The sequence below is a fragment of the Carlito syrichta genome, unplaced genomic scaffold (genome assembly GCF_000164805.1).
Source record: "Carlito syrichta isolate Samal-C Ts95f unplaced genomic scaffold, Tarsius_syrichta-2.0.1 Scaffold308998, whole genome shotgun sequence".
NCBI lineage: Eukaryota > Metazoa > Chordata > Mammalia > Primates > Tarsiidae > Carlito > Carlito syrichta.
The window spans coordinates 391,821-408,706 of record NW_007253094.1 but is presented as its reverse complement, the minus strand read 5'-3'; the positions used below and the strand labels follow the sequence as shown (position 1 = coordinate 408,706).

The window sequence follows — 16,886 nt, the reverse complement described above, 5'->3', positions numbered from 1 at the left end:
AAATGAACAATTATTTTGCACAATATAAATGATACACAAGAAAAAATTCACCCTATACTATGTTTTTTATTCTATTGCAGGATCTTATACCTATTACTGAATCAAATTAAAAAAATGATAACATAGTGCAAACGTGGCATCAAAGTTCTAGCCTGGCTTGATTTTATACTGGAAATTCTATCTACATGTATCTCCCTATATTCCCAGGCAAGTCACTAATGATTGATGTTGCTCCCTCAACCAATTTTTAAATTATGAACTCTGTTTAAATAACATTGACTCTCTTAACACCACATAATTTTCTACCCTCCAGGAAGTATTTTCAAAAGAGTCTACTGGGTTATAGTCAAATTATATTAACACCTGCTTATTACACATTTCTATTATGGTTCTTTGCTTTCTCTATATACAACTGTAAACCTGGCAAGTCCAGATTTTCCAAATCAAAATAATCAAGGACAGAGGATGTGATAGGACAAAAAGTTAGAACTTACAAAGCATGACTGTGAGCATTTTGTATTATATTTCTAATTGTTTCTGGCTGTTAAATATAAAAGATTTTTTGTAACATTTAAGCAATAACATTGTTAACTTCTAATTAATTCTTATACTTTTTATTGTCTTTAAATTTCTGTGTGTGTATAGCAAAACGCTATCAATATCCAGTGCATGTATTATATACAATCATAATTTGTATGTTTTACTTTGATGTGTTATTTTTAGCGCCAAAATAGCTATGGACAATTAAATTGGGTAGGTTGAAATCCTTATTAATTTATTAGTCTATTTTTTAAAAAAGAGAAATTAGCTTTCCACCTTTCTTCTATGTTCTGGGAAATAGATCTACCTTGGAAGTTTCTTGATTAATTTCATAAGACTCCGGGATCTTTTATTTCTTTCTGCTTTTTAAAGGAAATTATTCTTTATTTCATATTTTTAAGAATCTTCTCTCAATTATTTATTGTTTTAAATTGCCATATTGAATTATTCATTTTACCATAACATTGCATATTTTATTGAATTTTTACAAATTATTTTACAGAATCTTTAGTTGCATTTTAATTCTCCCCCTATATGACAACTTTTCAAAGTTCTCATTTTGATTGCTTCTGTCTCTCTCTCTCATCTGTACCTCTATCTTTATTGCTCTCCCTCTGGCAAGATTTGGCCTAGTATTTCTCATATAACTGTCATTTTTACAATCATTAGTTTTAATTGGCGAAAAAGTTTTCAAATGTTGCCAAAAAAGTAATATAGTAAGATAGCAAATTTTCTAGAAAATAAGAAAAGTACTAATTTTTAAAAAACACTTTACTCAATTGCAAAAGACTTTTAACATAAATAAACCATAGAATTGTTTCACACAACCTGTAATATAATAAGCAAAATATGTAGTACTATCACAATTACCATTTATATTGTTACCATTATCTTGCTCTCTAAAATAAACAAAAGTAAAAATGTGTCTAGCCATCCCTTAAAATCTCCTGTGTCCATCTCTCTCAGAGAAAACATCACTATTTATATATTTGTTTACAAAATCCTATGTAATTAGGACCCTTTTACATTTTTGAATATGTTTCCCACTATTTTAATGCTCATCCTCTCAGTCCATTCATATGAACTGGAGGTTTCTCAAATTCAACAAATGTGTGCAACTGAGAATATTTCTACTTGCCATTTTTGCTGCTTGCTATGTTCCTCACAAGGTAATACCATGCCACATAACATCGATGATTTCAGTTCTCTACTTAGTATCGTCTCAAAAGTAAATCTTTCCCCTGCCTCTCAATTAAAAATTGCAACTCCCAGACTCCCAATATTCAAGGTACACTATTTCCCTTTCTAGCCTTTCCTCACTGCATAGAAATTAGCATTACCTCTTGTCCTTACTAGAATGCAAAATTTAGATGCACAGGGATTTCTATTTTGTTCACTGCTATATTACAGCAAAAGAAAAAAGTTACATATAAATAAATGGGTGAATATATTCAAAAGTCTTCTCTTTGAATGGTCCCTTTGCTTATACTTAAATACCCTAGCAAATTGTTACAGTAAACATTGAAAAATATGAATGCATCTGGAAGATGATTTCAAGATTTCTTTAATTTTGAAGATGTTTTTAAACAAATGAAATTAGAGATATTTAGAATTAGAAATAATACACATAGCTGATGCATGCAAATTGACTTTTGTATTATTTTTTATATCATAAAGATATATATATTATGAATATGATTATAGTTGGTAGATTTGGATTTAAGTAAAGTTACTCATTCATGTAGATAGGATTTTCTAGTAGATAATGAGGTCATTGTCATCTGATGTATCAATCAATGGGAAAATGGCATATGTCATGGATGTTGCTATCAAGAAGTTAGTCTACATGATCTCTGGAATTTCTTCCAAATATTGCACTAATTCATTTTCATTAGGAAGTCTTACTACTTCCTAAAATAAGGAATACTCCTCCATCTAAAGAGAGTGAATAAGTTTTTCTATTATTGTCCAGAAATATGTTTGCCTATAACATTATATCTTTGGTCACTGTCACAATAGCATCATGTAGTCTTCTTCTTCAGTGCCTAGATGGCATTTAATTTTTTTCCCACTTCTCCTTCCTCAAGATGTTTTGCAAATCCCTTTGATTTCAAAATTCTAACGAGTGAAATAATTCAGAACCTTCCTAATTCAACTACCCTCTAACTCAAATCCCTGGTAGCAAATGTTTTTTGTGCATTTTATATATAGCTTTTCTGAATCATCCAAACTTACCTGGTGCCAGATATTTCTGAAATTCCCTTTCATGACTGACATTACTCAGAAACAACTGCACGGTATTTATTGGGAACTATATATAACTAACACTAAATCTCTGGGGATTTTACCGCAAAAGGACAAAATTCATTTGGGGCTTTACAGATAGATGTTCCTTAGGTAGGTCTCTGAGGGGGAGGAGGTAAATTTAGCTTTGTTGAAACTAGATCTGTATTTAAAACACATTTATGCATGAGAGAGAAAAAAATATATTTTTTTCTGATGGAATATGCAAAGTATCTGGCATCCATTGAATAATAAACCTGGAATTATATCTGACTCCCTAGGGATGTTCAATTCCAGTATCATAACTTTTGTCATAGCTTAATCCACATAGCATGTATGTATTTCAAAGCTTTCTCAAAAATACTGAGTAAACAATTGCAGAATCTTCTATGAGAGCGGCTCCTTGAAATATATTTTCTGCAGTAAGACTGAGTTACGTGTTCCTTTGAAACACTACACTGTTAAAAATGTATCGTTTCTTCATTTCTGCTCCTCTCTTCCTCAGTAGAAATATAGTATTCTTTAAAGTAGTAATTTCATTTAGTAGATTCTGATCAAATTTAGGGAAACATCAAATGCTGGATTGAAATTCTCTCAAAAGTAAACATATCTGGAAAGGAATCAAAGAACATCATGACCACGATTTACTATTAACCCTTTGGTTTTTAGAAGTGAGTGTAATCTATGGGAAGGAGAAAACAGTAGGGAGTAATCTGGTGTAGTAGTACATCTTTCTTCTAGAACTGGAAGCTATCATATGCAGGAGCCCAGAAAAATCTAGATTTTTATTTTTGCAGTGAATCAATTCCCTTACTGAAGCTCATAAAACAAGCTCTATGTCATAGAACTTCAGCTCAGAATAAGAGTCCTCATTATCAGAAATATGGTGTTTTATGGCTTTATTTCAGAGAAGATAGCTATAATCAATGAAAAATCAAGAAGTCAGTCTTACTTTAAAATCTACAGATTTACAATATTATCAGCACTTGTTAAAACAATGCTTTAAAAAGTAGGAAAAAAGCAGATGGCAGACAATGTTTCAAGTCCCAGATTGCTAGGAAGTTTTTCAATTTAAATAATCTTTGAATGACAATATACTTGGTTAAGGTCTTTGTTCTTCTATTTTTAAAATTAAAACTCTATCAAGCAAGAATACATGCTTATAAATGTTTAAATATATTATATACTTATGATATAATAATAAGTAGTTGTGAGAGGTTAAAAAGAGACCTGTTTACCCATATATGGTTTACAATACAGGCATACCTTGGACACTTTGTGAGTTTGGTTCCAGACCACTGCAATAATGTGAGTCAAATGCATTTTTTTGGTTTCCCAGGGCTTATAAAAGTTATGTTAAAACTATACTATCATCTATTAAGTGTGCAATAGAATTATGTTTAAAACTGTATATGCCTTAATTAAAAATACTTTATTGCCACAAAATGCTAATGATCACCTGAGCCTTCAGTAAGCTGTAATCTTTTTACTGAGATAGGTCTTGTCTACATGTTGATGGTTGTTAACTGGTCAAGGTAGCAGTTGTTGAAGGTTGGGGTAGTTGTGACAGTTTTCTAAAATAAGATAACAATGAACTTTGCCATGTAATTGACTTACTTTCATGAAAGATTTCTCTATAGTAAGCAAAGCTGTTTGATAGCATTTTACCCACAATAAAACCTCTTTGAAAATTGCAGTCAATCCTTTCAAACCCCTCTGCTGCTATATCAACTAAGTTTAAGTAATATTCTAAAAAAATTTTTTTTTGTCATTTCAACAATGTTTTCAGCATTTTTACCAGGAGTAGAATCCATCCCAAGAAGCTACTTTCTTTGCTCTTTTATAAAAAAGCAACTCTTCATCCATTAAAGTTTTATTATGAAATTTCAGCAATTTCGCTACATCTCCAGCTTCCTCTTCTAATTCTTGTTTTCTTCTATTTCCACCACATCTTCAGTTACTTATTCCAGTGAAGTTTTTAACTCCTCAAAGTCATCTATAAGAGTTGAAATTAGCTTTTTCCAAACTCCCATTAATGTTGATATTTTGACCTCCCATAAATCATAAATGTTCTTAATGGCACCTAGTATGATGGCTCCTTTTTAGAGAGTTTTAAATTTGCATAGTCTAGATCCAGAAGAGTCACTATCCATGGCAGTTATAGCATTACAAAATATATTTCTTAAATAATAAGACATGAAATTCAAAATTATTTCTTGATCCATCTGCTGCAAAATGGATGTTGTGTTAGCAGGTATGTAAACAACATTAATCTTCTTGTATATCTTCATCAGAGATCTTGGGTGACTAGGTGCATTGTTAATAAGCAGTAATATTTTGAAGAAAATTTATTTTTCTGAACAGTAGGTCTCAAAAGTGAGCTTAAAATATTCTATAAACCTTGCTATAGATATATGTCCTGTCAACCAGGCTTTGTTGTTCCATGTATAGAGCACAGGAAGCATAGACTCAGCATAATTATGAAGGATCCCAGGGTATTTGCAATGGTGCATGAGCATTAGTTGTGACTTATTATGTTCACTTACTAAAAATGTTTCTTAATTTTTCAAAAGAAACATTTACATTAGCCCCTAACAAGAGTCAGGCCATCCTTTTAAACTCTGAAGCAGACATTGACTTCCTTCTAGCTATGAAAGTCCTAGATGACATATTCTTCCAATATAAGGCTATTTCATCAACATTGAAAATATGTTTTTTAGTGTAGTCACCTTCATCAATTATCTTAGCTAGATCTTCTGGATAATTTGCTTCTGTATCAACACGTCTACTTTTATGTTATGAAGATGACTTCTTCCCTTAAACCTCATGAACTAATCTCTGCTGCCTTCAAGCTTTTCTTCTGCAGCTTCCTCGTCTCTCTCAGCCTTCATAGAATTGAGAAGAGTTAGAGCCTTATGTTGGATTAGGCTTTTGCTTAAGGAAATGTTGTGACTGGTTTGATCTTCCATCCAGATCACTAAAACTTTCTTCACAAGAGTTAGGTTGGTTTGCTTTCTTATCATTTATGTATCCACTGGAGCATCACTTTTAGTTTCCTTTAAAAACTGTCCTTTGCATTCACAACTTCTCTGTTTGGCATAAAAAGCATAGGTTTCCACCTATCTTGACTTTCAAAATACCTTTTTTGCTAAGCTTAATCATTTCTAGTTATTTATTTATTTATTTATTTATTTAAAGTGAGAGATGTATGACTTTTCCTTTTACTTGAACACTTAGAGGCCACTGCAGGGTCATCAAATGGACTAATTTTAATATTGTTGTGTCTCAGGGAATAGGGAGACCGAAGTAGAGGGAGAGAGACAGGGGAATGGCCTTTTGGTGGAACACTTAGAACGCACGCATATATCAATTAAGCTCACCATCTTATATGATCATGGTGTTTGGAATTCTTCTTATAAAATAAAAACAAGCAACTAAAACATTATAACTCACAATTTAAAGAAAATACCAATATATGGAAAATTTTTAACTAAATTTTTAAAAGATAGTAGCAAATGCAGGAAGGCCCACCTCTCAATTTTTCTCCCAAAAGTGATTGTTTTCATTGGGTTTCTTGGGTATAAGTTCATATTAATTTAAAGATGGATTATGTTTGGGTAAAAAACAATTACAACTTGCTTTTTCTACATGGGAAATGACTTTTTAACCCTTTTTGTTTTGTTAAGAGAGAAAATAACTCAGTGGTAATTTGTACAGTGGTAGTATGAATAAGGTGGAACTATATTTCTAAAAGTTTTCTTCTTATGTGTTGATGAAGTAGAGTTGACCAAAGGAGGAATTTGCATGAGCTTTGTAAGGCAATGGTGAAGCAACAATCATTACACTTTGAATGTCATCATGGTTGTATAAATTAAAACGCAATTCCAGACATGATGGTCTGTTCCTGCTTGTTCTTGCTCTACACTAAAACAGAAGAACACACATTATTTTCAAGATCATTTGAGTAATGAAACAGGGATGAGTAAATTTAAAAGCATAGAAATCATAGAAAATATGGTCATCTATTAAAAATAATTAAACTAGAAATTAATTAAAAATGAAATACCCAATTATTTTCAAGCTATATGTACATTAAACTTTTTGTTTTTAATTTACAAAATCCGAATTTCCACAAGTATCATTTGTTTCAGAAACATGGACCAATTAAATAGAATCTCATTATTTTGTAAATTAAACTTTTAAATAGCCATTGATCAAAGGAAATGCATACATAAAATTAACACACTTCAACCTATCAAAATTTGCAAGAAACAGAAAATCATTACTTAAAGAGAAATTTTCAGGTGCAAATACTTATACAACAGAATTTACATCAATTAACAGATGTTCTACCTTAAATCCGAGAAAATAGAGAATTGAATAAAACTCATACAAGGAAATTAAATAATAAGACTAAAATTAATCTCATTTATATATATTAGCAATAAAAATAGGCAATTAAAATTCTAAAAATAAGCAATGATTTACCATAGATTCAAAACTGATAAAGCACTTAGGTATATACTTAGCAAATTATTTCAAGGTCTTTGTACTAAAAGCTGCAAAACATTATAGAAAAATAAAAGAAGGCCTAAACAAATAAATTTAAACATGTTCAAGAATTAGAAGTCTTGATATCATTAAAATATCCATTTTTTTCAAATTGATATATAGATTAAATGCCATCTTCATAAAAATCTAATACAGCTTTTTGTAGAAACTTAAAAATTAATTCTAAAATATCTATGAAAATGGAAAGGGCAAAAATATACACATTTATCTTTAAAATGAAAGAACAAATAGAGCCTACACTAACACATTTGAAAACTTATTATAATGCTATGGCCATCAAGAAAAAATAGCAATAGTTTAAAGTTAGAAATATATTTAAATGAAATAAAAAAGAAAATCCAGGAATAGGTTCACAAATATATGGTCAATTGATTTTCAACAAAGGAGTAAAAACATGTAATAGGAAGAGTAGTCATTTCAACATGTGGGAGTGGAGGCATTGTGCATCTCTAGGTATAAATGAATCACTGCTCTTATCTAACTCTATACACAAAAAATACCTGGACATGAAGCATATCATTAAACTGGAAGATAAAATTACCTAAACTCTATATGAAAGATTAGGAGAACATCTTATGTCCTTACTATAGGCAAATATTTATCAGCTGAAAAACAAAAAGTACAATTCATAACAAAGAATTTTGTTGAGGTTACATCATTAAAATGTAAAACCTCTGCTCTTTGGCACTATTAACAATATGCAATGTGAAAGGGCAAATCAGAATTTTGGAGTAAAAAAGTAAATAAGTATATCATGCTAATGTTTTTTATCCAGAATATATAAAGAATATCTTTAATAATAATAATAACAACCCATTGAAAAATGGTAAAATTTTTGAACAGATCCTTCACCAAGGAAGACATACAGGAGACAAATAAGAATGCAAACCTGTCTTAACATCATTAGTCATCTGAAAATGCAAAGCAAAAATATAATAAGATACCACTATTCAGACTCACAAAGCACTTGGCTAGTTGCATGAAAACTTAAACATGAACCTATTATATGACGTGGTAATTCCACTCTTAGATATGCATTTAATAAACCTGAAAATGTATATCTATACAAAGACTTGCCCATAACTGTTCATAGCAGGTTTATTTATAAAAGCTCCAGACAGAAAATAAATATCCATCAAAGAAGGGGAATGAATAAATAAATTGTCATATATCAATACAGTGGCATACTAAAAACATGATGGGTCTGAAAAATATTATGCTGAGTGAAAGAAACAAGACAAGATCTATAGATTAAATATGTACATTTAGAATGCACTACATTTTCCCACAGATGTTAATCTCTAGAAACAAAAATTTTAATCTGTAATGTTAAAAATAGATCTGGAGCTACTTGGAAACTTTGGGGGAATGATGGAAATGCCTGTATCATAATTGAATAGTAATTGTGCATTTATACATATCTGTCAAACTTCTTTTTTTTTTTGGAGTTGAAGTCTCACTCTGTCGCTCAGACTGGAGTGCAGTGGCTGCTTCCGGCCACCGCAACCTCTACCTGCTGGGCTCCAGCGATCCTTCCACTTCAGCCTTCCAAGTAGCCGGAATTACAGGCAGGCGCTACCACGCCTGGCTGATTTTTTTATTTATTGTAGAGATGAGATCTCGCTGCCCAGGCAGGTCTCGAACCCACGGGCCCAGGCAATCCACTCACCTCAGCCTCCCAAAGGCGCAGGATTATAGGCTGAGCCACCGAGCCCAGCTCAAAGCTTCTTAAATTATATCTTTACAACATATGCCTAATATGTGAATTGTTCATCAATAAAGTTGATTTTTAAAAAAAGTCAGCATAAATCAATGTTACCAATAAAATGAAGGATAACTATATAATCACTAGAATATATGCAAGAACATAATATCATAATATTAAAAATCCATTCATAAAAAACTATTAGTGATCCAGGAATGGAAGGAAACATTTCAGCTAATCAAGAAAGTCTATAGAAATCTATAGCATACATCATACGCAATGATTAATTATTTGTTGTCAATCTAGGATAATATTCCCAGCCATGAATAACACTTTTCTGAACAAATCCACAATTTCAGAATGTATTGGGGAAATATTTGAAAGTCCAGTTGAGATTTATTATATATAAGACACATATACAATATTACAATTTACTGCATGTCACTATAAGTATTTAACCAAATATGACTCACTCTGAATAAAAGATCTGTTTTTACTTTTTATATTTAAAAATATTTTCCTTTTAACTGACAAATAATGACTGCACATATTTACGTAATATAATGTGATGTTTTGATGCATGTATGCATTGTGGAATGATCAAATCAATATAATTGGCATATTTGTGACTTTAAATATTTATCATTTCTTTGTGGTGAGAATATGTAAAATTCTCTCTTTTGTCCATTTTGAAATGTATAATGCATTATTATTAACTACCGTCACCTTGCTGTACAATAGAACACCAGAATGTATTCCTCCTATCTGACTTTGTACCTGGTATTTCTTTTTTCCTTGTTCACCTGTTGCACTCTCCAACAGCCTTTAGTAATTAATCACCATTCTACTCTCTACTTTTTTGAGTTCAACTTTTTAAGAACCCACATATAAGTTAGTTTATATGGCATTTTTCTCTTTGTGGCTGATTTATTTCACTTAACAATGTCTATAAAACATTGATACCAGAAATGAAATGGCACAAATAAATGGAAAGATATCTGTGTTTTGTGAATTGGAAGAATTAATACTGTTAAAATCCCTATAATACCCAAAGTAATCAATGCAATTTCTATCAAAATCTCAATATCATTCTTCAAAGAAATAGAGAAAAATAATAAAATGTGTATGACCTTTCTAGAATAGCCAAAGCAATCTTGACCAAAAAGAACGAAGCTAGAGGTATCACACTGCAGAGTTTCAAATTATATTGCAAAGTTACAGTAATCAAAACAGCATGGTAGGCAACCCCTTTGGGTTCCCTCCCACTGTGGGAGCTTTTCTGTTCTCTAAATAAATCCTGCTTTAAAAAAACAAAACACAACAAAAACAGCGTGGTACCAGTATAAAAATGGATATGCTGATCAATGAATTTGATAAAGAGTCTGGAAATAAACCCACACATCCATGGTTAATTGATTTTTGCCCAAAGTGCCAAGAACACACAAGATAAAAGGACGTTCTCTTCAATACATATTGTTGGGAGAACTGAAATTTACAAACAAAAGAATGAAAATTTACCTTTATTTCACCCCTTGTATAAGCATTGAAATAAATTAAAGGCTTAAATATGATATAAAGCTTGAAAGTATAAAACTAGTAGAGGAAAACATAGGGGAAAGCCTCCATCATATTAGTCTGGGTAGAGAATTCATGGATATGACTTCAAAAGTACAGACAACAAAAGTAAAAATAAAGAAATGGGAATAAATCAAACCAAAATAATTTGACATAGCAAAAAAGCGGGGAGGGTAGTGAAAAGATAACTCACAGATTGGAAAAAATGTTTGCAAATCATTCACTGGATCAGGGCTACTATGCCAAATATACATGGAACTCTACACAATAGCAAGAAAACAAATAACCTTATTGAAAATGGGCAAAGGATTTAAATATAGATATCTAAAAAAAAAGCATACAAACAAACAGCGAACAGATATATGAAAAAATGCTCACCATCACTAATCATCAGATAAATGCAAATTAAAATCATATTATGTCATCATCTCACACCAATTGGCTATTGTCAATAAGTAGAAAGATTAGAAGTGTTGACAAAGATATGGGGAAAAAAAACCTCTTGCACACTGTTGGTGTGAATTTAAATCAGCACAGACATTTTGGACAACAATATGGAGGTTCCTCAAAAATTTTAAAATTGAGTTACTATGCAATCCAGTAATCTCACTACTGAGTATATGAAGATCGACAATTAAGTTCACGAACTCATCTTAGACAAAAGGTTGCATACCTCATTGCTGAATATCACTAGTCTCCTTTGAAGTACTCCCCTTGGGAAGCTATGCACTAGATGTCAGCACCTAGTCTACCTGTCAAAGCGATTTTGGAACTCTTTTTCTGGAATGACCATCAGAGGTGTCGTCATAGTAACTTTAATATACTGAATGTCATCAGATGTCTTGCTTTCAGTATTTCCTTTATCTTTGGGCAAAGAAAAAAGTCCCTGGAGGCCAGATCGGGTGAGCAGATAGGGTGTTCCAATACACTTATTTGTACAGCGCTGCCAATGTCAGCACACTGTGGCAAGTTCACAAACTTAATTGTCAGGCCTCAACAAATAATGATGACAGCTTTGATGGCCGTTTCAGAAAAGAAGTTCCAAAATTGCTTTGATGGGTGGACAAGACACTGGCATCGTGCATAGACTCCCAAGGTGGGGGGGTACTTCAAAGGTGACTGTAGTGATATACAGCAATGAGGTGTGCAGCACTTTTTCTAAGATGGTTCGGACACCTAATTGTCAGATCTTGTATATCTACAGGAATTAAAATTAATCTGTCAAAGAGATGTCTTCAATCTTGTGTTCATTGCAGCACTATTCACAATAGCCCAAAACTGTTCATCAATGGATACATAAATTTTCAAGTGTGGAATACATACACAATGCAATGCTATTCGACCTTTCAAAACAGAAAATTCTGTCATTAGTAACAACATGAATGAACCTAAAGGACGTTGTTAAAGAGAATACAGTATTTCTATTATTGCTTAGCTATGGTTTTTTCTTTTGCATGGTGCCATAAGTCCATGTCTTCATGTGATCATTTGGAACTAAGTTTCTTCACCCCCAGTACCCTTCACTACATCCAGTCATCAGTAATAAAAATGATATTCATTATTACTACTCCCGGTGAACATTGCACAAGAGGGAGTTTCTAGTCAGTGTAATAAGGAAGAAAACGCATAAAAACAGGAAAGAAAGAAACAAAATATTAATTTTTTGCAGACAGTGAAATATATATCTAGACAATCTCAAATAACCTATACAAAATTGGTATAAAATATATTGAGGACATTAAATACAAGATCACATATACAATTAAATTGCTTGCATACCAGTATTATTTAATTTTTCTTTTGAAATATTTTTCAGTATCAAATTTGTGCATGACATAGGGCTGCATTTTGCAAAAGTTGAAGGCTGATCGGTCTTCCCAAAAATTTTAATTCTGAAATTCCAGATTATCTCAGACCTACATAGTCTCTGTCACACCTATAAAAATTATGCCCTCAGGAGTCCTGGACTATAATAAGGGAAAACGTACTTAAGGAAACAATTCCCAGTGGTTCAGTGAATGTCCTAAGGACCCAGATCCATCTGATTCTTAGATTTTTTTTTCATATGGTAAACGTACACACACACACACACACACACACACACACACACACACACACACGGGAAATCACTTCTCCTCTGAGACTACAGCACAATAAGATAGTGAAGGACACATTTTTTCAACTAGTTAATTTCAGAATATAAAACACACGCAACACACACACAGCGCACACACATACACATAAGTACACAGAAAATAGAAATGGTCCCTCCTCCACTTGCCTCCCAAGGTCTCAAGATAGCTCTTATATTTCTCCTGCAGTGCCAATGGCATCACATACATGAATATGACAATCCATGGATATGCCTTCAGTCTCTTGAAGAACTCCGGTAGCTTTTAGGGTGAGCAGATTTCTGAATTGGGGTTACATTCTTCTTATTAAAGGGATGGGTGGAGATTACGATAGCTGAAAAGGGAGGATGAAGAAGATAGTTGTCAGAGTCATTCTCCTAACTTTTGAAAAGGCACAGCGTACCCTGTTACAAAGCTATTTTAATGTACTGGCCTTACACTTTGGGTGAAACATTTACTTCTCAAGTACTGAACCACAATCCTTGTAGGGAGTACTCTTATTTAGTCCCGTTGGCTGTGAAAGCTAAAAATTATCCTGTGGTGGGAGAAAAATAAAAGAGAGAAGACAGCTTTATTCCGTAATTTTCTGTTTCTTGCCTACTCTTCTTTTCAGGGAATTACCTTTATTGCATATTGCAGTTACGATATTTGAATTATATATTGATTCAATAGGCCATGAGAGTTCCTCTATTCATCCCTCATATTTTATAAATTAAGTCTATAAGATCTTATAAAAGAAATATATGGAAGGAGAGCCAATTTTACACATTAACTTTCTAATACAGACACCTCTGAAATGACAAGCGGGTCACTTCCAATATATCCAGGAGGAACTATGAATTTCAACACTGATATTTTTAAATCATAAAACCTACTTATTTTTCCTCCGGTAGCTCCCTGCATATAACTACACCCTGTCACACTACTCGTTTATTTTTAAAATTCTTAATCAACACATTCCAGTTCAATATAGCCCATTTCTTCAGACATATGCATCCTATTTGATCTATCCTATGGTCACAAATTTATTCTATTTCCTCACAGCATACTAGCACTCCAAATATTGTCTCCCTTACTACTCAGAAGTATTTTGTCAATCCTTTTTCAATACGGACTATTTCTCTTTGAGCTTTGAAAAATATATTGAGCCTCTTCTTTATACAAGAAAACAACTTAGCTTTGGAGGTTATATGGCCTGAAAAATATTTGATTCTATTGCTCTCTGAACTTGTGATATGAGTAGAAAACAAAGCACTATGTTCTAAAGGTAATGTCAATTGATTTAGTTCAGGATAAGCATCTTTATTTTCATTGAACTGGATTCTAGACACCATTAGGCTGAACTCTAATCTTAGAAAAACATTGGCTTCTCATCAGTTATTGTACTTCTAATGATTCTTTGTTGTTTGTTTATTGTGATGTTGATTAAAAAGGTAGACTTTGAATGATATTAGAATGGGTATTTTTTTCTTTTTACCTTTGTGATCCTTCTATGATTTTGCTTAAAGAAAGTTATTGGTACGAGGGAATGATTTATAGTTTTCTGCAAACCAAAAGGGGGAGTTTGGGCTCAAAATTAATTAATATTATTGTCAGTGTGTCCATTATGTAAGACTAATTAACTTTTAAAAACTGCTGATGCCTGTTGACACATCAGAGTAGAATAGGTATCTCTGACTAGGATGATTATTATTAAGAACCCAGCAAATATTTAACCAACTCTTGATCATTCAGTTGTTCAGTTTGTGGCAATCTTCTGACAGAAGTATGAACTATATGATAACAAAAGACTCTAGGCACATCTAGATCCAAACACATTGACTAAACTCAGTCAATTCATCTGGTGAAGGCATGGGCCCAAACAGAGTATATACCACATATGAGGAAGGACCCCCCCCAAAAAAACACAGAATTTATTTATAGAAAATTGTGTATTTATTTTTACATCTTTAAACTGAAGTCACCTTCCAAGTGCTCTGTTTGATGCAATACACCTACTGAGACACTTTTGCCACTGCTCAAAATAATTTTTGAACTTGTCAATTTTGATGCCTTTTCATGCTTGTCATTTTTGTTTCACCTCTCCTTTTCCATATTGGCAAAATGCTTCCCTTCGAGGACTTTTTTCATTTGGCAAAACAAACAAAAAAGTTGTTTGGAGCAAGATTGAGTGAATAGGGAGGGTGGAGCATGTGGGTCTCAGTGTGGTGTGGGCAGGTGCACTTGTTAATCACCCATCATGAAATGGGCAAACATGTTGAAAGTATTTCCAAAAAAAAAAAGTCACCCAAGACAAACACAAACTTCTCACAACAAGGCTACCTGGTACTCTAATGCCAGTGGATTTCTCTTAATAGAATACTTAGCTAGCGGGGAAAGCCTGTACTACAAGGAGACTGCCCTCCAAAAAATAATTCTGTTTTTGTTTGGGGGTCCCCCCTTTATTACACATAAGAGAACACACATGGTCATTGATTTACGAGAAAGACAAAATAGCTACTATGGGAAAAAGATTGTTTGTTAGTTACTCTCTGAACTTTTTTTTTTCTTACAGAGGCAATTCTGTAACTTCTATTCGTGTACCATGAACTTCCAACAGTCGTTATGTTATTTATAAATAGCACCAGCTTAACTCCGGCTTCATTCGTCCTAAATGGCATCCCTGGTCTGGAAGAAGTGCATTTATGGATATCCTTCCCACTGTGTACCATGTACAACATTGCTATTACAGGAAACTTTGGCCTTATATATCTTATATATTCTGAAGAGGCCTTACACAGACCTATGTACATCTTCCTAGCCCTTCTTTCCTTCACAGATGTGCTCATGTGCACCAGCACCCTTCCTAACACTCTCTGCATATTGTGGTTCAATCTCAAAGAGATTGATTTTAAGGCCTGCCTAGTGCAGATGTTCTTTGTGCACACCTTCACAGGGATGGAATCTGGGGTGCTCATGCTCATGGCCCTAGACCGCTATGTGGCTATCTGCTACCCTCTGCGCTATGCCACTATCCTCACTAATTCAGTCATCACCAAGGCTGGGTTCCTCACGTTTCTTAGAGGTGTGATTCTTGTTATCCCTTTCACTTTCCTCACCAAGCGCCTGCCATACTGTAGGGGCAACGTCATACCCCACACCTACTGTGACCACATGTCAGTTGCTAAGATATCTTGTGGTAATGTCAAGGTCAATGCTATCTATGGTTTGATGGTTGCCCTCTTGATTGGGGGCTTTGATATCTTGTGCATTGCCATCTCCTACACTATGATTCTTCAAGCGGTTGTGAGCTTATCATCAGCAGATGCTCGCCAGAAGGCCTTTAGCACCTGCACTGCCCACATCTGTGCCATTGTCATCACCTACGTTCCAGCCTTCTTTACCTTCTTTACACACCGTTTTGGGGGACATACCATTCCTCCCCACATACACATTATTATGGCTAATCTCTATCTACTAATGCCTCCCACAATGAATCCTATCGTGTATGGGGTCAAAACCAAACAGATACGAGAAATTGTCATTAGGTTCTTGCTTAAGAGAAAGGACAATCCTTCTCATAGCATCTAAATAGAGTCTTCTGAGAAGTTAGAATCCTCTTAGCCAGGTTGATATCACCAAATCAATAGGGCACTCCTCAGATAAAACCGGAAATCGAGCCGGGCTCGGTGGCTCAGCCTGTAATCCCGCACCTTTGGGAGGCTGAGGTGGGTGGATTGCCTGAGCCCGCGGGTTCGAGACCCGCCTGGGCAGCGAGACCTCATCTCTACAATAAATCAAAAAATCAGCTGGGCGTGGTAGCGCATGCCTGTAATTCCGGCTACTTGGAAGGCTGAGGCGGAAGGATCCCCAGAGCCCAGCAGGTCGAGGCTGCGGTGGCCGGGAGCGGCCACTGCACTCCAGTCTGGGCGACAGAGTGAGACTCCAACTCAAAAAAACCCCAAAAAACCAGAAATCTGTCCACAGAAAAATATTTTCGTGCAACTCAGATTCTGCTATTCCTTTGGAAATGGTACCACGATAGTCCTATAGATAAGCACCCTTTCTTATGAAATTCCATGTCCCTTTAAAGCCTTTTT

At 33.8% G+C, this 16,886-nt stretch overlaps 1 protein-coding gene across 1 annotated transcript; it reads left to right on the top strand.

Annotated features, from left to right (window-relative positions):
- Positions 1–15,411: 15,411 nt before the first annotated feature.
- On the top strand, positions 15,412–16,377 carry LOC103268955 (olfactory receptor 52N1). The gene has a single exon (XM_008066538.1). It carries the CDS (start codon positions 15,412–15,414, stop codon positions 16,375–16,377), a length of 966 nt encoding a protein of 321 aa, XP_008064729.1.
- Positions 16,378–16,886: the final 509 nt, after the last annotated feature.